The 24,075-nt window shown below is 39.8% G+C and overlaps 2 protein-coding genes across 3 annotated transcripts in view; one reads left to right on the top strand and one right to left on the bottom strand.

Moving 5' to 3' along the window:
- SLC17A1 (solute carrier family 17 member 1) overlaps positions 1-24,075 on the top strand; it is a 217,157-nt gene that overhangs the window by 162,731 nt on the left and 30,351 nt on the right. The gene's annotated exons all lie outside the window — the stretch shown is intronic.
- SCGN (secretagogin, EF-hand calcium binding protein) overlaps positions 1-24,075 on the bottom strand; it is a 54,492-nt gene that overhangs the window by 9,858 nt on the left and 20,559 nt on the right. For both annotated transcript variants that reach the window (XM_070456233.1, XM_020916326.2), the window contains exons 5-7: positions 15,295-15,351; positions 14,792-14,869; positions 2,144-2,199 (exon numbers count right to left, since the gene is read on the bottom strand). In XM_070456233.1, coding sequence (XP_070312334.1) covers positions 2,144-2,199; positions 14,792-14,869; positions 15,295-15,351 — 191 coding nt within the window. The remainder of the gene's footprint in view (positions 1-2,143; positions 2,200-14,791; positions 14,870-15,294; positions 15,352-24,075) is intronic.

Raw genomic sequence — 24,075 nt, 5'->3', positions numbered from 1 at the left:
AGTCAGCTCTTCGCATGAGGTGGCCAAAGTATTAGAGCTTCAGCATCAGTCCTCCCAATGAACACCCAGAACTGAACTCCTTTAGGATGGACTGGTTGGATCTCCTTTCAGTCCAAGGGACTCTCAAGAGTCTTGTGCAACACCACAGTTCAAAAGTGTCAATTAGATAAATGAGGCCTCATCAAAATCAAAAACTTTTGTTCTTCCAAGGATACAATCAAGAAAGTAAAAAGGGAAACATATACAATGGATGGAGAAAGCTTGCTAATCATGTATCTGATAACTATCTAGTATCCAGCCTATGTAAAGAATTGCTACATATTGCTACAAAGAATTGCCACATATTGCTACATATTTTAATTTCCAATAAAAGGAAAATTAACCCAATTTTAAAGTAGGCAAAGGATCTGAATGGACATTTCTCCAAAGAAGATATACAGATGGCCGTGAAAATATGTACAAAATTATTAGTCATCAGGGAAATACAAACCAAAATTACAGTGAGGAACACACCCACTAGGATGATGCCAACAATAAATGCTGATTGGAATATGGAGAAATTAGAACCAAACCTTAGTATATGGTATTGGTGGGAATGTAAAATGGTGTATCCACTTTGGAAAGCTGTTTAGCAGTTCTTCAGAAAAGTAAGCACAGAAATACTATATGAATCCCAAATTCCACTCCCAGGTATATAACCAAGGGAATCAAATACTTATGGTCACACAGAAACATGTACAAAGGTGTCCATAGGCTCATTATTCATAATAGCTAAATAGTAGAAGAAATAACCTGCATGGTCATCAACCAATGAACATATAAACAAAACAATATATACATACAATGAAATATTATTCAGGTATAAAAAGGAAATATCGATACATGCTATAGCATGGATGATCCTTGAAAACATTATGCTCAGTGAAATAGCCAGACACTAAAGACCACATATGGTATAATTCCATTTATATGAAATGCCCAGAATAAACAAATATATAGGAACAGAAAGTACATTAGTGGTTGCCAGGGACTGGCGGGAGAGAGGAGATAATGATTCTTAATGTTATGCAATATCTTTCTGCCTTAGTGAAAATGTTCTGAAATTAAGTAGTGTTGATGGTTAAGCAAACTTATGAATATACTAAAATATACTGAATTGTACAGTTTTTTAAAGGGTGAATTATATAGTATATATGTTATATTCAATAACAGTTACCTGCTTCTCTTTTCTGCATAATTTCAATTGTACTTCAGTGGAATTGAGTCAGTTTCAAAAGACTAAAACCTTGCATTTATGTTGTATTTATAATCATGGATGTGTATATATAGGGAAAGGTAGAAAAAATATCATAACAGTATGGAAAATTGTGCTTCTCTGGATGTCCAGGGTAGAGAGAATTAAATTAAGCCAAATAGAGGGTAGAACATCCTGGGACTCAGCAAGGAATACTGTTCTCATCTATTTGTTGGCATCATATCTTAGACAGTTTTTAGACATTTTTTCCTTTGGAAAGGAGCTTATATATAGAGTAATAGGGCTTCACTTCAGAATTAGGGATAGAGAAAGAAGATACCCATGAATAAATATTTTAGGACTTTTTTGTCATTGAATCGGTTCCTTATTGCTGTTGTAACAAATTATCATAAACTTAGTAACTTAAAGCAACACAAATTAATATCTTATAGTACTGGAACTCAGAAATCTGAAATGGATTTGACTGGTGTTTCACGGTGTTGACAGGGTTGTATTCCTTATGGAGGTTTTAGTGGAGAATCTGTTTTCTAGCGTTTTTCAGCTTCTAGAAGCTGCCTGCATTCTTTGGCTTATGGCCCCTTCCTCTACTTCAAAGGCAGCAATATAACAAATTTCTCTGTGGTTCTGATCTTCTGCTTCCTCCTTCCATGTTTAAAGGACCCCTGTTGTCATATTGCATCCACCCAGATATTCCAGAATAGTCTATTTTAAGGTCTGTTACTTAGCAACATTAATTCTATCTGCAGCCTTAATTATCTTTGCCATGGAACATAAGATATTCACTGGTCCTGGGAGATCAAGTCTCACCTTTCAGAAAGGAGAGTGTGCTGTCATTAAACTCCTAGGAACGTGTTTCTGAATCTTTGACACCATTTCCGTGCTACTCACCTTGCCAAGTCATTAAGATCCAACCGACCATCTTTATTTTTGTCAAAGATCTTCATCTGGAATGCAGAAGGGGAAAGGACTGTAAGGAATACGTGTAATGGGAATTCATTTTGAAAGTCATTAAAGTGCTTTGCTAATTTGTTCTTCTGATTATATATTTAAATTGGCTGAGGCTGACTCATAAGGTCTCTTCTTAAAGAGGATAGAAAAAATATTTTTTTCCATGAAGGCAAAAGTAGCTGAGGAGGATATGATACAGGAGAAAGTCTCCCTCTATAAGCCTCAGAGGACTGTAGGAAGGGAGAGAGACAGTGAGGCAGAGGTGAGAGTGAAGTAGACAGATGTGTGAGCTAACTCTCCAAGAAAGGGGTTCTGGAGGAAGAGCACTGGCTACGGAAGGACAACGCTGAGTGTGGAGAGTTGCTGGGCTTTGCTTTCCCCGGACACTCTGAGATCCCAAGGATTTGGATGCTGAGTCAAGGACGAGTAGGCCTTCTATGGAGCCAGCTGAGTATGAGATGATGTGGGTCGGAGGGTGGGGGTGGGTCGCTGAATCAGCAAGCTGGAAGGAGGGTGTGGCAGAGCATTAGTGGTCTGCATTCAGCAGGAATTAAAGGATGGCTTCAACCATGAGTGTCAGCAAGGTAGCAGCAACTGTGTGGTCAGGAGGCATCACCCTGGAAACCAGAGCACTGTATCCAGGGACCTGGACTCCTCTCCTTCACCATGAGGTTCTCAGGGCCACTTTTCTCTCCTTACCCAGCTTGATGTCATTTTTAGAGAAGGGTCTGGCTGAGAAGTCTAAGATGCCATGAGCTCTTCCTTACTCAAAGAGGCTGTTTAAATTTTTTAGATCAGACTAAGCTTTAAACAAGATTGGATTAAAAATTAAAATGGGGAAGACTAGGTTGGTTTAGGCAAGGTAGAGGAGACACATTTTTTTTACATATCTAAGTTGTACTAGGAGTGGATTTTGTGACTTAGCAACATTTTGGTGGTGTGGGATATTTCTAAATATATCCTTATGAGGAGGCTGCACAGGGAAGAAGCAGCAGTGAGATAATCTGAGGATAAATCTAACAGATTTTTACATTAAAAACATATGAGTCCTTCCTTCATCTCTCCTCACTCTCTAAATCAAATTTATTTTTACTATTTGAAGTGAATTTGAAATCCCATTCTCCCAAAACCTTGACATCACAAATGTGTATTATAAAATTTATTAAAACACAGAAGCCATCTTGAAAAGATAGAATAGTTGCTAATCTGGTTATATGAATTTATTAGGATTTTCTTCCTCCCCAAACTCAATTATGGAAAGGTCTCAGAAAATGACCAGTTTATAAGAGGGAGGGAAGAGTAAGCTCCTGGTAATTCATGATCTCAGTAATTTGAGAAAGTTGTTTGTAAATAGGTCTGTACTAACTCATGGAAGTACATTTGGTGAATTTTGAATGTTTGACAATTTCTGTGGCAGGCAGGGGACATAAAGGTTTCTTAATTTTTAAAACTCTAATAGTGAACTTTTGTAGAGCAGCCAACACTTCATATTTTATTTCATTTAATCGTCACCACATTCTTAGAAGAAATAGCTGCATGCCATACAGGCAGGGAACTGGAATTTAGCAAGATTAATTTGTCTAAGAAAGTAGCAAGATTTGAATCCAAGCTTATCTGTCACAAGAACTCTTTCCATAAACCAGGCTCTTAGTTTTACAGGTTCTGGACATCTCATAGTTAATGTAGTACATGTTTTATTTTTGGTTATGAAAGAAAACATCTGGTGCCATAGATTAAGAGATGCCATAGAGATGTGGTATTTACTTTTTCTGATTGCCCTCTTTCTGTGAGAAATCAAAAAAAAAAAATCTATTTATGTGTTTCCCTCTGACCTTTGTGGACATTTGCTTATGGCACAAGTCACTCATGGAGGGCTTTGGTGGTTCATGGTGGTGGCGGTGGGGACAGGATTCCTTATGGGAACTTCCCTGGTGGTCCAATGGCTAAGATTCCCATATAACCAATGCAGGGGGCCCAGGTTCAATCCCTGATCAGGGAACTAGATCCCACATGCCACAACTAAGAGTTCACATGCTGCAACTAGATCCCTCATACTGCAAGTAAGACCCAACAAGGCCAAATAGTAAAAAAAAAAAAAAAAGATCCATTTTCATCCCCACGTTTCTCAGTACTAAGTAACATGAAAGGTTCTAGAAAGTCTCTTGAAATGGAACACAATGACTTACTGACAAACTCCTTAAAATTCTGTAGGCCAGCAGGTCCCCTTCTTAGGCAAGAGACCCCTCAGAGTCTGTAGTTATACCCAGCATTCTCCTAAGATTTAATAATAGCTTTATCTTAATTTTTAAGATCCATATAGAGCCATCTGGTGGTGGTTTAGTCATTAAGTTGTGTCTAAGTCTTTGTGATGCCATGTACTGTAACCCACCCAGGCTTCTCTGTCCATGGGATTTCCCAGCCAAGAATACTAAAGTAGTTTGCCATTCTCTTCTCCAGGGGATCTTCCCAACCCAAGGATCAAATTCATGTCTCCTGCTTGGCAGGTGGATTCTTTACCACTGAGCCACCTGGGAAGCCCCGGTAGATGCCATAGTGGTTGTAAAATACAAATTCATTTAAAACCATTACTGGGTTAATCATAACTTCTTACCAGAAACAGTAGATCCAAGGTATGATTACAGTCCATAGATTTTTTTTTTTAACAATTGTTAATTGATAATTTGAGATACAGTGCAAGGTCAAAAATATGCAGATAGTTCATAGCAAAGAGTACAAAGTAAAAGTCCTTCCTGTCCTTATTGTAGAGATAATTATCATTCACAGACTTATCCTTCCAGAAAATTTTTAAACATTTTAATATGTCTCTCTTCATTTTTTTTGGGGGGGGACAAATAAGACCACATTCTATGTATTATTTGCAACTTGCTTTTTAAGCAATATTTTTGGAAATCACCCCTTAACAGGTGTTTTTGTTTCTTTGTTTACTTAAAAAGAGATTCTCATTTTTAAAAAGTCTGAATATTGTTGCCATGTACACTCTGAAAAAGGATTTAGAGCCCCCTCCCAGGTTACTAAGTCAAGAATTATATGTTGAATAATTGGGTGTCCCTAGTGGTTCAGCACTAAAGAATCCACCGTCAATGAAGAAGATGCAGTTTCCATCCCTGGGTCAGAAAGATCCCCTGGAGAAGGAAATGGCAACCCACTCCAGTATTCTTGCCTGGGAAATCCCATGGACAGAGGAGCCTAGCAGGCAATAGTCAATGGGGTCACAAGAGAGTCGGATATGAGCGACTAAACAACAACAAATGTTGAATAATTACCATGTGTCTAACAACATGCAAGGCACTGGGAGAGACTCTCAAAAATCTTTAAAGTGGTACAGGCTTTTCGGAGCTTACAATGTAATTGGAGCAGCAAAAATGAATATCTGAAATAAGATTCGGCATTATCTCCTTGACCACTGAGACAAAGAAACAGAACAATATGTTAGAATACTGAAGAATACTGAGAAAGGAGATGGGACTTCAGATAAGTCCCGAAGGAAGGGCAGCTTGAAAGGTGGAGTTCATATTCACTGGGTTGAGGAAGATCCCAATGAAGCAGGTCTGTGGGGGAAGGTCAGAAAGTCAACTCTGGATATGCTAGGTTTCAGAGGTATATTGGGCATCCAAGTAGAGACATACATTCAACTATGTGCAAGCAGCTCAGAGAAGTACTCTCGGTCAGAGCTATAAACTGGAGGAGGTCACCATCAGCTGGTATTTAAAACCATGAGACTGGGTGAGGTCATCAGTAGCATATTGGTGGACATGGAGGAGAAGAGATATCAAGAGAGCCTGGCAGGGGAGGGATAAATGTGGATTGGAGTTGAAATAGACACAGTACTGTATATAAGTTGAGCGCTCCAAAGAATAGCAAGGAGAAATAAGAAAGCCTTCCTCAGTGATAAGTGCAAGTTCCAGAGAATAGCAAGGAGAGATAAGAAAGCCTTCCTCAGTGATCAGTGCAAAGAAATAGAGGAAAACAATAGAAGGGGAAAGAGATCTCTTCAAGAAAATTAGAGATACCAAGGGAGCATTTCATGCAAAGATGGGCTCAATAAAGGACAGAAATGGTGTGGACCTAACAGAAGCGGAAGATATTAAGAATAGGTGGCAAGAATACACAGAGAAACTGCAAAAGGGATTTTCATGATCCAGATGATCACGATGGTGTAATCACTCACCTAGAACCAGACATCCTGGAACATGAAGTCAAGTGGGCCTTAGGAGGCATCACTGCGAACAAAGCTAGTGGAGGTGATGGAATTTCAGTTGAGCTATTTCAAATCCTAAAAGGTGATGCTGTGAAAGTGTTGCACTCAATATGCCAGCAAATTTGGAAAACTCAGCAGTGGCCACAGGACTGGAAAAGGTCAGTTTTCATTCCAATCCCAAAGAAAGGCACTGCCAAAGAATGCTCACACTACCGCACAATTACACTCATCTCACACGCTAATAATTTTGATATCTCCATGTCAAAATTCTCCAAGCCAGGGTTCAACAATATGTGAACTTCCAGATGTTCAAGCTGGTTTTAGAAAAGACAGAGGAATCAGAGATCAACTTGCCAATATCCGCTGCATCATCGAAAAAGCAAGAGAGTTCCCGAAAAACATCTATTTCTGCTTTATTGACTATGCCAAAGCCTTTGACTGTGTGGATCTGTGGAAAATTCTGAAAGATGGAAATACCAGACCAACTACCTGCCTCTTGAGAAATTTGCATGCAGGTCAAGAAGCAGCAGTTAGAACTGGACGTGGAACCACAAACTGGTTCCAAATAGGCAAAGAGTATGTCAAGGCTGTATATTGTCATCCTGTTTATTTAACTTATATGCAGAGTACATCTTGAGAAATGCTGGACTGGATGAAGCACAAGCTCGAATCAAGATTGCCCAGAGAAATATCAATAACCTCAGATATGCAGATGACACCACCCTTATGGCAGAAAATGAAGAACTAAAGAGCCTCTTGATGAAAGTGAAAGAGGAGAGTGAAAAAGTTGGCTTAAAGCTCAATATTCAGAAAACAAAGATCATGGCATCCAGTCCCATCACTTCATGGCAAATAGATGGAGAAACAGTGGGAACAGTGACAGACTTTATTTTTGTGGGCTCCAAAGTCATGGCAGATGGTGACTGCAGCCATGAAATTAAAAGACGCTTACTCCTTGGCAGGAAAATTATGACCAGCCTGGACAGCATGTTAAAAAGCAGAGACATTACTTTGCCAACAAAGGTCCATCTAGTCAAGGCTATGGTTTTTCCAGTAGTCATGTATGAATGTGAGAGTTGGACTATAAAGAAAGCTGAGCACCGAAGAATTGATGCTTTTGAACTGTGGTGTTGGAGAAGACTCTTGAGAGTCCCTTGGACTGCAAGGAGATCCAAACAGTTTATCCTAAAGGAGATCAGTCCTGAGTGTTCATTGGAAGGACTGATGTTGAAGCTGAAACTTCAATACTTTGGCTGCCTGATGCAAAGAGCTGATTCTTTGAAAAGACCCTGATGCTGGGCAATATTGAAGGCAGAAGAAGAAGGGGAACGACAGAGGATGAAATGGTTGGATGGCATCACCGACCCAACTGACATAAGTTTGAGTAAACTCTCGGAGTTGGTGATGGACAGGGAGGCCTGGTGTGCTGCTGTCCATGGGGTCACAAAGCAACTGAACTGCATGTAAAATAGATAATGAATAAGGACCTACTGTATAGCACAGGGATGTCTGCTCAGTATTCTAATGGCCTATATGGGAAAAGAATCTAAAAAAAGAGTGTATAACTCATTCACTTTGCTGTACATCTGAAACTAACAATAAACATTGTGAAAACGAAAGTGTTAGTCACTCAGTTGTGTCCAACTCTTTGCAGTCCCATGGACTGTAACCTACTAGGCTCCTCTGTGCATGTAATTCTCCAGGTAAGAATACTGGAGTGGGTAGCCATTCCCTTCTCTAGGGGATCTTCACAACCCAAGGATAAAACCCCAGTCTTCCGCATTGCAGGCAGAGTCTTTATTGTCTAAACCAACAGGGAAATCAACTATATTCCAATAAAAATTAAAAAAAAAAAAAGCCCAGTTGTGTCTTAGGTTGGCTTGGATCAGAGACCTAGGGAAGGAAGCAACTGGAAGTTAGATGCTTTAATCCAGGCATGAAGGATGAAAGCTTGGACAAGGTAGAGGATGGGGATATTCTCTTTGTGTGACACATTCTCAGATTTCATTGTTTTTGCAATAGTTCACATTCCATGCTCTAATTAGGTATATGAGTTTAGTATGTCCCACATGTATGAGCTTACATTTTAAAAAGCTCAGTATTACCTAATAATATTCTATTCAGGCAGCTAATCTTCCCCTCTGTCAGGTGTTGGCAGCCCCTCTTAATTAGGTGTAATAATTGGAATTTGTTAATAGTTTCCTTCCTTGTATAGAACATTAATTAGGAGTTTAGGTGAGACAAGTTTGCAGACCTTAACTTTTCTCTTCTGATTGGATATTCTGCCTTGACTTGTTCATTGTTCGGGTTTCAAACAGTTTTCAAATACACCAATCCTTATTTGGGTCAATTTGAATTCATTTAGTAGGATATATCCAAACAAAGCATTTAATGCTAAACCTTGGAACCACATCTTTAAGGCAGTGTTGCTCTGACTGTGTCCATTGCTCAGTAAAAAGCCATTAAAGCCTCAGTAAAGTGATTTCACACTTGGTGTATCACTTAAAGCTCAGATCCTAGAAGTCTTTTTTTTAAGTGTTGAGTTTCTAAAAGTTTGTGTACCCAAAAGTCTTTAGGGAAATGTAAAAGGCCTTAAAAATAAAAAAGAAAAGAAAAAACTGTAGCCCAGTTCCCATATCTGTTCATTGGAAAAGTATAAATTGCCTCTGCAATTTAAGAAAGAAAAATGCAATAGATGGGCCTGAATCTCATTAAACTGGTCTAATTTTCAGGGCAAACTCAGATCCTTGGGTGGAAACTCTCACTAGATTCTTGAGCACTTATCTATCTCACCAGTGCATAAAGGACCAATGAGGGATCATCTGGAGTTTGATCATGGTCCTATCCTCATGGGACAGTTTGGAATAAAAATTAATGGTTAATTGCAGCATGCTTGAGCAGAAGCAGCTCGGGGTTTTAGCTGTTTAGAAACAGACACATAACATGAGTAACAGGACAGTCTTGGTCCATGGACATCTTTCAACCTAGATACTCAAAAGTTGGTTAAGACCGTTGGGATTCCCCTCAGCTGCCTCTCAGGACTCTCCACTTCTGGATCAAAGCTCAAAGTCATCAAAAGTGTACATTGCCATTTCTTTCCTCATTTCATTGATTTTTCCTCGGGTCAGGGCATTCCATTGTAAGGGCTGCCAGCCTGAGGTTTCTTAAATGTAAACACAAGACTGTGAAGAAAAGAGCTTTGGGCAACTAGGGTTGCAGGGCTGATGCGCGATGAGCAGAATCTCTTTTCAGCCAACTATCAGCTTTGTAAACAGCCTACATGTCTCCTCCCTGCCTGCTCCTACCCCTTATGATGGGATGTTTGGCTGAGGTGACCCCTGGGACTTTCTGCAGCCACAGTTCACTCTTCCTCCCTTCCTCCCTTCCCCAGTTTAATCAAACAGTGTTCCTCTCTTCTCCAGAACAGTTTTGTAGAACCCATTCTTGTTCCCCATTGTCTTTCACTGCTTTATTTCCTCTTTGGTGTTTAATAAGATGTCAGTTCGCAGGATTGTTTAGGTCCTTCATGAGGAGAAAAATCAATTTTTCTGGGTCATAAATTCTGTTTTGGCTGTCAGAGCTCCTGTATTATCTTATCTATAAAAATATTAAGAGAATCCTAATCTCCTAACATGGCCTTTTCCTCACCTTGCTCTTCACTTTATTTATAGGGATTTGTACCTCTTGATTTCTCATAGAGCTTAACCCTCCCTCTTGAAAATTTTCAGTTTTATAATTCAGCACTTAGACTTTCAGTCATAAATGTTTCAGTTTGAATACAGTGTGAAGATAGATTGGGGTCTGGGAATTTCTGCTCCATCCTTATCATTTCTGACCTATAATCCTCAGTTTTTTAATTTATAAAATAGGTTATTTATTTAAATACTTGTTTCATAAAGTTCCTGTAAGAATCAAATGAGATGTTTGAAAAGTGCTTTGCACAGGGCCTAGCACAAAAAGAAGTCTCAATAATTACGATTAAGATATTTAGTACCAGAAAACACTGGCAGTGTTTCAATGAAAATAAAGTACTGAATGTTAAGAAAACATCTTTTAAAAATTTAACTTTCATTCTGTTCACCTACCTTTTCTTTTTTAAAAATTGAAGAATAGTCGATTTACAGTGTTTCAGGTATACAGCTAAGTGATTCAGCTATACATACGTATGTGTATATATATTCTTTTTCAGATTCTTTGCCATTATAGGTTGTCACAGGTATTAAATAGTTTCATGTGGTATAGAGTATGTCCTTGTTGTTCATCTATTTTATATATAGTGGTGTGTATCTGTTAATCCCAAATTCCCAATTTATCCCTCCCCCGGCCTTTCCCTTTTGACCACCTAACTTTTCTCGTCCTGCCTTTGCTAAAGTTCTAGAATTGCTGCTTCATTGTAATGCATCTTGTTTTTGTTTTATTTTAATCAGGAATACTTTTTAAAAATATTTTAATTGTATTTTAAGGTGACGTCGACGTATTTAAGCACTGAAGGGAAAATTGAACTCGGCTGCTACTTACGGGTAGATACAGTATTGCAGTGACATGCACAGCAGGGATGGAAGGGAGGGACCAGAGTGAATTTTTGCTCTTTTTCCCTTTGCTCTTTTAATCAGATTTTCTCCCAACTGGAGAAAACTATAAGGTCAGAGACTGTATCTTTCTTGGTAGGTTGTCCCTAAACAGTCATTGAAGGAATGAATTCACATCTTTGTGTGAACTAGTTTACCAGCTCACATTCTAACTGGAGAGAAAAGCATTAAGAAAGTGGGGGTTTTGGTGAGGGAGCGGGTATTCTCAGTCACTGTGAGACCCTACCCCTCAGACCCGAAAAACCACTTCAGACTCAAGGAGCACAGTGACGTGACTCCCGAGTCCATGAGGACAGATCCTAGGCTTGTCCTGCTCCGATTGTCGTTTCTGGATTCGCTCTGCTCGGTCTTCTCAGCTGCCTCCAGCTCTAGCCCTTACTCCCATGGCTCCTGCCTGCCGTCTTCAGCATGGGGCTCCCATCTCCCTGTCTGTCTCCACACACTGCGCTCAGCATGGCTCATACCCACTCTCTGGCTGGGGTCCCTCTGGATGACTCTCTGATGAAGGATCCCAGTGAGACACCCAAGGATGGAGCCCAGCACTCCCAGGCACCCTTTCTGGTTCTGCCCTGGAAGGTCTGGTTTTAAAACAGAGAACAAGGAGAATTTCAGAACATGAAACACTGCTGGAGGAATGTCAGGTCTGTGCAAAATGCTGCCATGAGCAGTATGTAGTATGGAAGACACCCCAAGAGGGAGCAGGAATCACGCTGGGGCTGGAGGGTCATGAGGAACACACAAGAGAAGCAGGAGGATCCCAAGGGCAAAGTTTACTGATATTGTCAGGGTTTATTCCTAGCTGTCTATTAGGTAATAACAGAATTCATTAGGGAGCCCACTGTGTCCCAGGCTCCGTGTGAGGGCTAAGAACATGCAGATAAGATGCCACCCTGCCCCAGATGAATCACAGCTAGTGGAGTGCAAGATCCGTGAACAGTGTCAGCATCGCCCTTGATTCTTAGCTATTTCATCAGGAAATCCTACTGATTCCATCTTCAAACAGATCTGGTTCTCATCTCTTCTGCTTCCCAGCCCTGATCCAAGCTGCCATCCTTTCACCTGGATAAAGGAGTAGCCTCTTAACAGATCCTCGTGATTCCCTCCTTGCCTGTTTCAGGTGCTTTTCAACACAAAAGCCAGCTCATGGCATTCTCTCCTTCAAACCTTCCATCTCCCTCCAACTAAACCCCCAAGTTCTCACAAGGGTCCCCAAAGCCTGACTTGGTCTGGCCTCTGTGTCATCCTTACTTACTCTGCTCCAGCCACACTGGTGGTCTCCTGTTCCTAGAAATCCTGGGCACACCCCTGACCCAGGGGCCCGGCTTGCTGTACCTTTGGTCCTTCCTCAAAGTGCATCATCTTGAAAGGCCACCCTGACCACCCTGTTGAAAATCACACCTTCTCCCCAATCTCCCATCCTAGCTGCCCTGCTGGCACTATCTGGTCTACCGTTTAATTTTTTCCATGACACTCATTACCTTCTATCATGCAATGTAATTTATTATTTATTATGTTTATCATTAGTGTCAGTCTCTGTTTTGCTCACTGCTGAATCCTTGTTGACTAGAATAGTGCCGGAGGCATAGCAGGTATTCAATGAATATTTGCAAAGTGAATTAAATAGATGACTATGATGTTAAGACGTTGAAATACACAAGATACTATAGGAGCACAGAGGAGGGGCACTTGGAACCTCTATAGAAGAAGATGATGGAAGAGAGCAAGATGATTTCTAAGTCTTGAAGGATGAGCAAGAACCAGGTGGAGAAAAGTAAGGAAAAAATAGCTGAGCTATGTTTAAAAGTCAGAAAGTAGTGGCTTAGTATTCTAGTTGGAGGTGGGAGGAAGCCCCTCAGAGTTGAAGGTATTCAAATAAATACTAGAAATCTCCTGGGGATTCTTAGTGCAAGCATTTCACTGCCTAAGGTCTGCTTTATAAGTTAATAAAATCAAGGTAACAACAGCCAGAGTTAACATAATGTTAAATCAGTGTTGAAAAAAAATGCCCAACTGGAAGAGTAATCTCCTTATTATTCTCTCTCCCAGGCAGTTTCAGTCTAATTTCCTTTTTCAGAGTATTCATGCTATTAGAAAGTTTCACAGAAACCTAGGACAAAAGGAAACCAGAGATACACCGGTAGGTGGGAAATTGCTTCCTGCTTCTCAGGGATTTCCCACTCACTCTTTAGTGCTAAACCTGTCAAAGGATTTCAAACAGTATTATGCATGTTATTAAAACAGGTCAACATAATAGGAAGCCAAATTATTTCCTTGTCTGGGGTGTGAGTCTGTCCTGAGGATCGGCTTAGCTCCCATCCAGGCCATTTCTAAGTTGTCATGGTCAAGACCACATTCTTCCTTCGCAGGGCCTGTGCCTTTGGCTGAGGACAGCATTCAGAGTAGTTGGAATACAGAGCGAGAGCCAGAAGATCCAGGGCTGAAAGCCAGGCAGCCCAACTTCCAGTTTAACTGGTGCCTTAGGCTAGACAGTTTATCATTTCCCAGTTAATCGGATTTTTGGAAGGAGTTTAGGAAATCAACTTGGTGGTAGCTTTCTAAGCCTCAACCGTCAGATATACAGAATAGGAGGAACAATGCCAAGGCTATAGAAGAGTTGTTAGAAATAATACAGTATTTGGAAGCATCAATTAAAGGCCTAAACAGGTCAACCTTGTAGTACACATTTTAACAGGGATCCGTTACTCTTCTCCGTGATATGCAGCCCTGATGATTCACCAAAAGGTTCAGTAAGATGAGTGTGTTTAAGAACTCTTTCTATAGTAAGTGTAGCAATTACACAAGCAATTAAACCTTTACCAGTAGTTTTCTTGCTTATTAATTAAGAAACCTACAGAGTTTGGTTGGAATGAAACAGACATTTGGGGATGGGAAGGGACTTAGGGGAGACAAAAGGTCGAGAAGCCAGATTAGTTTCAGTACAGATTATTACAGAGTAGCCCTGAGAGAAAAACTTCAAGCTAGGAGCTGAATGAGAATGTGAGAATGAATTCGCCAAAGGCACCTTCTCCTCCTTCACCATTTTCCAGGGAACTTTGATGCTAAAATAATCTGAGGTCATTTAGGATATGATTGCACAAGTGGCCAAAGGAAATATGACAAGGACTACAACCACCGCTACAGGAAGAGCTAACACGTATTGAATGTTGGTTATTTCCTGGATGCTCTGCAAAGCACTTCATATGCATCCACTCACTTGCCCTCGCAGCAATTAGGTATTATTAATCCCCATTTTTCAGCTGAAGTAAACAACAATAGACCATTTCTCAAAGTCATACCTATAGTTGGCAAAGGCGAAATATGTATTTCCCAGCTTTCTGACTCTCCATTGCCCAAAATGAATGTGCTAAATGAGTAGAATCATCCATGGGGGGAGGACGGGCGGAGGGAGTGGGGGGGCTCCCATGTGTTTGGTCCTGGTTGTCTAGGTCCACGTTTCCTTGTTTCTATGTGACTTGTATTAACCTCAATAACTTGAGATTACTGACTGGTGCTTAGTAACCTGATGTTAACTGGACTTTCCAGGTCTCCCTAAGGATAGGTGAGCAGCTCTCTTTCAAATGTATGCATTCTCATCCCAAGAGAGAGAGTAAAGTAACTCAAATTCAATCACTGTTTCCCAGAGTTGAAGGTCTTTTCATGCATTTGTCTAGTCTGCAAACACTCACAGAGCCCTTAATTCTGTGCCAAATGCTGTTTCTGGGCCCTGGGGAGATGGTAGGGAGACTGTCTTCATAGAGATCGCATTGCTCAGTTACTCACCATGGTGCCGGTATATTCTTCCAGCTTAGCCTCTGAAATGGCCTTTTTGTGGTGGAGGAAGAGGTCTCGGAGGAAGTTCTGTAAGATCAAGAGAAAAGCCGCATTTTATCGAGTGACAAATAAACCTAGAAGTCTTGAGGCTGTTTTTGAAGGATTGTCATTTGCTTGTTTTAGGGAAGAAATGTGATGCTTTTTATCAAGCAAGAAGTGCAAAATGCAGGGTTGTCACAGTTTGAAGGGAGCACTGTTTAAACAGAACCCAGGGAACAGTTCAAAGCATAAAAAGGTGTCATAAATCCTCAATTATGTCTTTCCCAGAGAGAGCAATCAGTTTCACCTACAGTTTCTAAACCTTCTAAACACGAATAAGTTTTTTAAAATTAGCAAATTCATATCCATGTTTCTTGGGAACACAGAAATCAAGCTCATGATACACACATATCAAATTCCCAGGAATGAGCTAACCCGCCACTCGCCCAGGTACAGCTCCCCGCAACACTTACACAAAGTTCAGCAGCTGATATAAAGCCACTGCTGTCAGCATCGTATTTGCGCCAAATCTGAAATACACAAAAGCCAATAATCCATTTATCCTCAAATAATTTGGGTTCAAGTTATGCTGATGTCTGCTAAGGTTCAGCATCTGATAACAGTACTTCACTGGGTGCAAATAAAACTATGTGGAGAAGTTTAGGCTTTCTTTGGTGACAGCTCTTTTGGGGCAGAACTCACTAGAAATGACTCCCTGCATCCACTTAGAGCCACTTGGGGAGGACACAGTACACTCACTGAAAGGGAGCTCTTGGGAAGTTTGAAGTGGAAAGATAGGAAGGAATGGCCTTCAGTGGGAGAAAATATGGCAGAGTAAGAAATCTTTGTACTAAATTCCTAAAGATGCAGAGCCCTCTAAAAACAACTCTTTAAATATATAGGTCAGCTGGCAAGAAACTGAGATGACAGAAACTAAAGTCTGTCCTGGGTACATCTACTGATCTCTGATGAGGTAGCCTGTAGCTTTATCAGGATACTTCACACAAGGTAGTGTTTGTATAGCCCCCCAGGCTCCTCTGTCCATGGGATTATCCCAGCAAGAATACTGGAGTGGGCTGTTATTTCCTCCTTCACGGTATTTTCCCAACCCAGGGATCAAACCAGTATCTCCTGCATTGGCAGACAGATTCAAGGCAGACAGCAGACAAATCCCTGGGACCACCCAAGGTGGGAAGTCAAACTGAAACACCTAAATAAGACTAAAACCCCAAACAGCAATAACCATAATGAAAAGGTGAACTTCCCCTAAAAAATTGCATAGCAGAAAACGCCCCTAAGGAATCTTGCCTGTGTGGTCTTGGCTCTGGGTAAAGGGAATAAAACATCTCTGAAAATTCCCAGTAACAAGCCAACCCTTACATTAGTTCAATAACAGCATTCATCCAGCTGAAGATACAGTTACTTAAACTGGAAGACAGAAGAGCTCAATATTTTTAAGGAAGCATTGAACTGCTTTCTTTAGTAAATGGTGTGATTTTGACCACCTCTAATTATTGCGTATTAAAGCCTCACAAGTTGGCAAGTTCCCTAACTCCTATACAAAATGAAAAAGTAGCACTAAGGTGTTTTGTTCTGTTTTTTTAAGTGGCAGATTTTTCCACTGATGTGGAATGGGTTACCTGAGTCACCAACTGCAGGGACCTTAGTTCTAGACCACAGCCAGAGTCCTGGCTAAATATCCTATGAGGATAGTAGGAACTACTGATGCTGATGTTCCGTGGGAAGTGTTCAGAAACTTCGCTCCTTTCAATCCCTGTCGCCAACATTTCTGCCTGAATCTAGCAAGGCTTAGAAAATCAACTGGTTAAATGTGATTTATATCCTAATTTTAGTGGTATGAATATACCAGGACTAAGAATGAGAATTTCAAATAATAAAAAGTTTATATGCTTTTTTTCTGCTGTTCTCCAAATATTTTCCATCTAAATTATCTTGTAACTTCACTACAACTGAACTATTAGAGGACCAAAGATCTTTATGTGAATGCTACCCATGCCATCTTGAAAGAATGAAAGCAAAATAAAGAGGTTTCCATGCAAACCAAAGTAGGGTTTATTACCAGCAGATTCTTGGTAAAGGATATACTCCAGGAAGGAAGAACTCAAAGATGGAAAATTTAAGATAAAAAAGGAATGGTGTACAAAGACAATGGGAAACACTTGGGTAAATGGCAACATAAAATCTTGTTAGCTTAAAATTTATGGGGTTAAAGAAGACAAGATTGAACTAATATTCTGGATGATAATGGCTAGTGAGTTGATTGATACTTGCTAGCACTAAAGTATCTTAAGGTCCTATTAGTTCAAGGGGAATATAAATATATTAAGGTAGAATTTCTTAAAATATGTGTGGTAGTAATAGGTTATAACATTCAATTTTTAAAAAAGAATTCAGGAATCCAGCATATTTTTTTTAATTGGATAGAGAAAGAAGAGCTCTTCTTTCTCTATCCAGAAGAAATTGACAAACTAGAAGGGAGGGAGGAAAAATGGAAAAAGTTCAACAAAAAAAAGTTTCCATAATGCTATTTCCTTTTCCCATTTCTCAAGATTATTCAAGCCTATACAGGCCTAACATTTTAATACTTTTTTACTGATTATAAAATGAAATCTTATTCATTGTACAAAATTAATGAAATACAAAGAGAAGAAAACTCAAATATTCAGAAATTTCCACCCCAGAGATGATAACTTACCATTTTTATGTCTTTCCTTTTCATTATATTTCTATTATATACATGACATAATGAAGGGGAGGTCATAGAGGCTATATACTTCAGTGGTCTGTTATTTTTCATTTAAAATTTTCTGTGAGCATTTTTAAGTACAACTGAAATTAGTTTCAAAATGTCATTTAAAATAATTTATAAATAATTGTGATTCTAAGATGGAAAATGCAAAAATACAAAGAATTTAAAGATCATCCAAAATCTTATCCCTTAAAAACAACCAATATTTATCTTGCATGTATTTACCCATTACCTTTGTTAAGGGTAAATAATTTTTTAAGCAAAATTAAGATCATATTGTTTATATCATTTTGTTTCATAACACTGTAATGCATTTCCTTCTTGTCATTATTCTTTGAAAGCTTGATCTTCAGTGATCTGTAAATTCCACAATGGGGTTTTTCTTTCTTGCATCTCCAGGCCTATAACAGTTTCCGGCATTATGCAGGTGCTCATAAGTATTTGTGGAATGAGTGAATTGTATGAATATATCATAATTTACCATTTTTCCTTCATTGTTAGACGTTTATGTTATTTTAAGTTCTAACTATACTGAGTAACTCTGGAATATTTAATGTACATCATAGCATTGAAAACTTGTCTACATCTCTGATTATGTTCTTTTCTTTCTTTATTTATTTATTTATTTATTTTTCCATTTATTTTTATTAGTTGGAGGCTAATTACTTTACATCATTGCAGTGGTTTTTGTCATACATTGAAATGAATTAGCCATGAATTTACATGTATTCCCCATCCCGGTCCCCCCTCCCACCTCCCTCTCCACCCAATCCCTGGGTCTTCCCAGTGCACCAGGCCCGAGCACTTGTCTCATGCATCCAACCTGGGCTGGTGATCTGTTTCACCCTAGATAATATACATGTTTCAATACTGTTCTCTTGAAACATCCCACCCTCGCCTTCTCCCAGAGTCCACAAGTCTGTTCTATACATCTGAGTCTCTTTTTCTGTTTTGCATATAGGGTTATCGTTACCATCTTTCTAAAGTCCATATATATGTGTTAGTATACTGTAATGGTCTTTATCTTTCTGGCTTACTTCGCTCTATATAATGGGCTCCAGTTTCATCCATCTCATTAGAACTGATTCAAATGAATTCTTTTTAATGGCTGAGTAATATTCCATGGTGTATATGTACCACAGCTTCCTCATCCATTTGTCTGCTGATGGGCATCTAGGTTGCTTCCATGTCCTGGCTATTATAAACAGTGCTGTGATGAACATTGGGGTACACGTGTCTCTTTCAGATCTGGTTTCCTCAGTGTGTATGCCCAGAAGTGGGATTGCTGGGTCATATCGCAGTTCTATTTCCAGCTTTTTAAGAAATCTCCACACTGTTTTCCATAGTGGCTGTACTAATTTGCATTCCCACCAACAGTGTAAGAGGGTTCCCTTTTCTCCACACCCTCTCCAGCATTTATTGCTTGTAGACTTTTGGATAGCAGCCATCCTGACTGGCGTGTAATGGTACCTCATTGTGATTTTGATTTGCATTTCTCTGATAATGAGTGATGTTGAGCATCTTTTCATGTGTTTTTTTGCCATCTGTATGTCTTCCTTGGAGAAATGTCTGTTTAGTTCTTTGGCCCATTTTTTGATTGGGTCATTTATTTTTCTGGAGTTGAGCTGGAGGAGTTGCTTGTATATTTTTGAGATTAATCCTTTGTCTGTTGCTTCGTTTGCTATTATTTTCTCCCAATCTGAGGGCTGTCTTTTCACCTTGCTTATAGTTTCCTTTGTCGTGCAAAAGCTTTTAAGTTTCATTAGGTCCCATTTGTTTATTTTTGCTTTTGTTTCTAAAATCCTGGGATGTGGGTCATAGAGGATCCTGCTGTGATTTATGTCGGAGAGTGTTTTTCCTATGTTCTCCTCTAGGAGTTTTATAATTTCTGGTCTTACATTTAGATCTTTAATCCATTTTGAGTTTATTTTTGTGTATGGTGTTAGAAAGTGTTCTAGTTTCATTCTTTTACAGGTGGTTGACCAGTTTTCCCAGCACCACTTGTTAAAGAGGTTGTCTTTTTTCCATTGTATATCCTTGCCTCCTTTGTCGAAGATAAGGTGACCATAGGTTCGTGGATTTATCTCTGGGCTTTCTATTCTGTTCCATTGATCTATATTTCTGTCTTTGTGCCAGTACCATACTGTCTTGATGACTGTGGCTTTGTAGTAGAGTCTGAAGTCAGGCAGATTGATTCCTCCAGTTCCATTCTTCTTTCTCAAGGTTACTTTGGCTACTCGAGGTTTTTTGCATTTTCATACAAATTGTGAAATTATTTGTTCTAGTTCTGTGAAAAATACCGTTGGTAGTTTGATAGGGATTGTATTGAACCTATAGATTGCTTTGGGTAGTATAGCCATTTTGACAATATTGATTCTTCCAATCCATGAACACGGTATATTTCTCCATCTGTTTGTGTCCTCTTTGATTTCTTTCATCAGTGTTTTATAGTTTTCTATGTATAGGTCTTTTGTTTCTTTAGGTAGATATACTCCTAAGTATTTTATTCTTTTTGTTGCAATGGTGAATGGTATTGTTTCCTTAATTTCTCTGATTATATTCTTATATAGATGCTTGGAGAAGTAGGACTATTAAGTCAAAAGGTAGACTTTTTAGAACTAACTCTGGATGATGAAATTTTAGCAGATCCTGATTACATTTTTGCAAAATTGCTTTCCATAAGATTATCCCAGGGTGCATACCTACCAGCAGAGCATGAGCAACAGTCTCAGTGCTTCCTTGCCAGTGCTTCATCTTTTTGTTAATCCCTCTAAAATTTTTACCACTTTAGTAAAAATTAGTTGTTTCTAATTTGCATTTCTTTGGCTACCACTATATATCTATTGTCTACTCAGATTTTTTCCTGTGAATTATTTATGCAAATTCTTGCTCAGTTTCTCATAATTTCCATTTGGCCAGAAGATAAAATAGTATAAAAGGGTGCTAAGTTATTATCTCCTAAATGGGGACTTGGAAACTCTTTCAGGAATGGGGCCCTGGGTGCAGTAGCTGTCCTAAATCTACCACTCTGGCCTTTAAGATGCCCTGCTCTGTCCTCTGTGGCCTATTTTTCACCCACAGACAGTAACACCTATGTGGTGACCCAAGGACAAAAGAGTAGATAAAACCAAGGAGGGTCTTAGAATACAGGAATGGAAAAACCAGACTCTTCGCATCCCCAGACTCTTCGCGTCCTTCCCTCCCACATGTTGCAACTATAATGGAACAATATAACCTGTCTCCCCTCCTACCCCATAGGGAGAAGGTTTCTGCCCTCCTCTTCCCCCACCCAGTATACATGCCTCATCCCATCAGCACAAGACCCCCATCCCACTCCTTGTACCCTGGGTATAAAAGTGGACTAAGGACCCCTGTTCAATGTCGGTTCTCCCTTGAGCTGGCCCGCTGTTCTAACAGCGTCTCCCACTCTAATAAACTTCATTTCGCTCTCATTCTGTCTCATGTCTGGAAATTCTTTTCCAACCCACGCCCAGACCACGACATTTTTGGTGGCCTGTATGGGGACCTTGGAGTCTCCTCCCCCACCTCCTCACTTCTCCTTTCTCACAGGGACCCTCTGCAAACAGGCAAGTGCTGTGGAAGCAGCTGAGGAACTCAGGCCAGGCTTACCCTCTGGTATGCTCCAAAGGCCTCACTGCGCCCCAGTAGCTGCCGCCCGAACGGGTGAGGGTCTCTCCTTTGTCTTCTTTCCAACTGAGGACTAGGCCAACCAATAGTGTGTGGGCACGGCTCAGGCACTTAAAAGCTGTTAGGGCGCCTGCCACATGAAGACACCCGTGTGTGGCTAAGGGGGACACAGAATGGATCAGACCACAAGGGCATCCACCCCCAGCAAGGCAACTTGCATGCACTGTGGCAGGCACATAGTGGTTGAAGCAAAACAGAGACCATTGCCCCCTGGCCACCGCCTCCCCGATAGGATTGTAAGGCGGATTCCTCAGCCTTCTTCCCTGTGACTGTCACATCTTTCCCTTTCGGTCCAGGTTGATTTACAGGAGCCTAGGTGTTGCCTCTGAGCCACCCCAAGAGTCCTTCTACATTGCAGGGACTCGCCAAACAGTGAGTCACCCGGTTGCTCCCAGGAATCTCTGTCTTTCTTTGCCCGGGTCGCAGGGCGCCCTAGCCACATGGTTCTCAGAGGTCACCGCTCACTGTCAGACGCGACTCTCGGGACGGTCAGCCATTTTTGTGCCATTAGTCACAAGGAGAGATCCTTGGGACTAAAGGGATGACTTTCTGTCAGCCGGTGACTCTCAGTACCCCCATTCTACGGCAGGTAGGCTAAGAGTGGGTTCTGGGACATCCTGGGAGCCTCTCTCAGACTCACTGTATGAGTCTTGACTATATTCTCAGAAAATGGAAAATTTTGACCCTGCAAAAGGCCTGGCCACACTACAAACTGGGGGACCCCCCCAAAAAAAGTGGCCTCTGAATGGCACACTAGCTTTTGCCAAAAGCAGGGGAAGGACTCAAATTTCCTTATGTTCAGTCCTTCATGGCCCTCAGTCAGAATCCAGATTTGAGGGGCTCAGGCCACACGTGTCTTTCTGTTGCCTCCCTATCTCCCATCGTCCTCTGTCTCTCTCCATCAGATTTCCTAGACAACCCCTGCTCGACCTTTCCTATCCACATGATCTCTAGGAAAGGATTCTGAGGTTCCCTTTGGTCCAGGTCTTCCTCCTATATTCAAAAGCCTGAAGGATCAAAAACTCTCCTGTATACTTCAAAACCGGTTCTTTTTGCACATGCAATTAAAAACAACTAGCTTGTTAAAAAGCCTGTCTAAGGAAAAGCTTGAAGTTAACCCTTTCCATGTCCCTGAAATACACAGCCTACTTGGCCTGAGACCTCAACCCTGGGCAAATTAGAACTTCAAAAAAAAAAAAAAAGGTGGGGGAGTGGGTGTCACAGAGACAAATCTCAAGCAGAAAACTATGAGATCTCTGTCTGTCTGGATTTATGTATGTCTCAGTGTGTGTCTTTTGGGGTTTTTTTTTAGTAATATTGTTGAAGTTGTAAATAAGTTCTAATTTAATTGGCCTAAAGAAAAGTAAGCACTTACAAATCAAACAGTTCTAAATACAAGAGACATTAACCTAAATGAAGTTCAGATTCACATGAACTGGAAAATATTCAACATTAAATAGTATAAATGTTTGCTAATCTAATATAGACATGTCTAAGAGTTGTTAACATTAACCATACTATTTTCATTGTGCCTAGGTTTATTATAAGTATTGTTATATTGTTATCTCTGTTACAAATTTGTCAGCAAGGAAGGTAACTCGAGTGAAGAAACTTTTAAAAAAGAAAAATATAAATGAGACAAGAGCTTTTAGTTAAACTGTTAAGAATAAGTATACTTTAGGAATGTCTGTCTAAAATAGTCTCTCCAGATTGGGGTAACTTGAATTTCTAGGGTTGTGCTAAACTAAGTGATGAAAGTTTACTGAATAGCTAGGTCATTTCCAAATAAAATAAGATTCTGAAACAATTCATTACTGAACACTAACTTCCTCATACACAGAAACTAAAGAGATTTTGGACTATTAATGAATAATGTTTGATACCATCCTGAGATGTTCTCTAGAATTTTTTTTTTTTTTAGAAATTATCACTGATATTTATGTTCACCAATCTATAGAATGCTAATATATATAAGGTCAATTCTTGGTTGCTTAAGGAAAGCAGGATGTGTGTTTTCAGTCAAGAAGGTATGAGAAATGAAATTACATTTTTTGAAGGGAAAAGGAAGTAGGTCTGACTTACAGATGGCTGTTTTAGGATGGCAGAACAAAGTAATGGGTACAGGACATGATAAGAAGGTTTTTATGGAAAGTGGACCCCAAAGGGAAGAGTTTTGTGCATAAAGACAAGTTTTCTTGAGATGCTGAAGTGCCTTTGATAATGGATTTTAAGTTTCTTTACCTCTGAAGTGCTCTGTTCTATGTTTACCTTTGAAATCTTCTTTTTTACTTTGGCTAAATGAATATACTGTTTCACAGTGATCTATACGATCCTATTTGTTTGAGTGTTATAACCCTTTTGATATTTATCAACAAAATTTCCTAAATAACTTGACTTCTAGCTAACTTTGGGATGCCTCAGAGGGCCCCTAAGACATCCAAAAGTGCTATTAAAATACCTGAGTTCATTTGACATGTTAAATTACATGGGGCGTATTGTTGGAGGAGTGACGAATTTTCTCAGGTTGTATTGTATGGTTGCTATTACTTATATGGATATCCTAGAAATTATGTGAAATTCATGAAAATCTGATATGTCCTGGTTAAATGTTGTCAGTTATAACTCTAGTTATCATGTTAAACTGTTACAAGTCACAGCAATGACCAGGCTACTTTGTCAATTGCAATTTAATTAGATTTTAAACATGCCTTCTATGGTTTCACTCTCATGCCTTTAGAAGAATACTGCTAGTTCTTCAAGATTTATGGAAAAGACT

Source organism: Odocoileus virginianus, chromosome 27 (assembly GCF_023699985.2).
Source record: "Odocoileus virginianus isolate 20LAN1187 ecotype Illinois chromosome 27, Ovbor_1.2, whole genome shotgun sequence".
Classification (NCBI taxonomy): Eukaryota; Metazoa; Chordata; class Mammalia; order Artiodactyla; family Cervidae; genus Odocoileus; species Odocoileus virginianus.
This window is presented reverse-complemented; position numbering and strand designations above follow the sequence as displayed.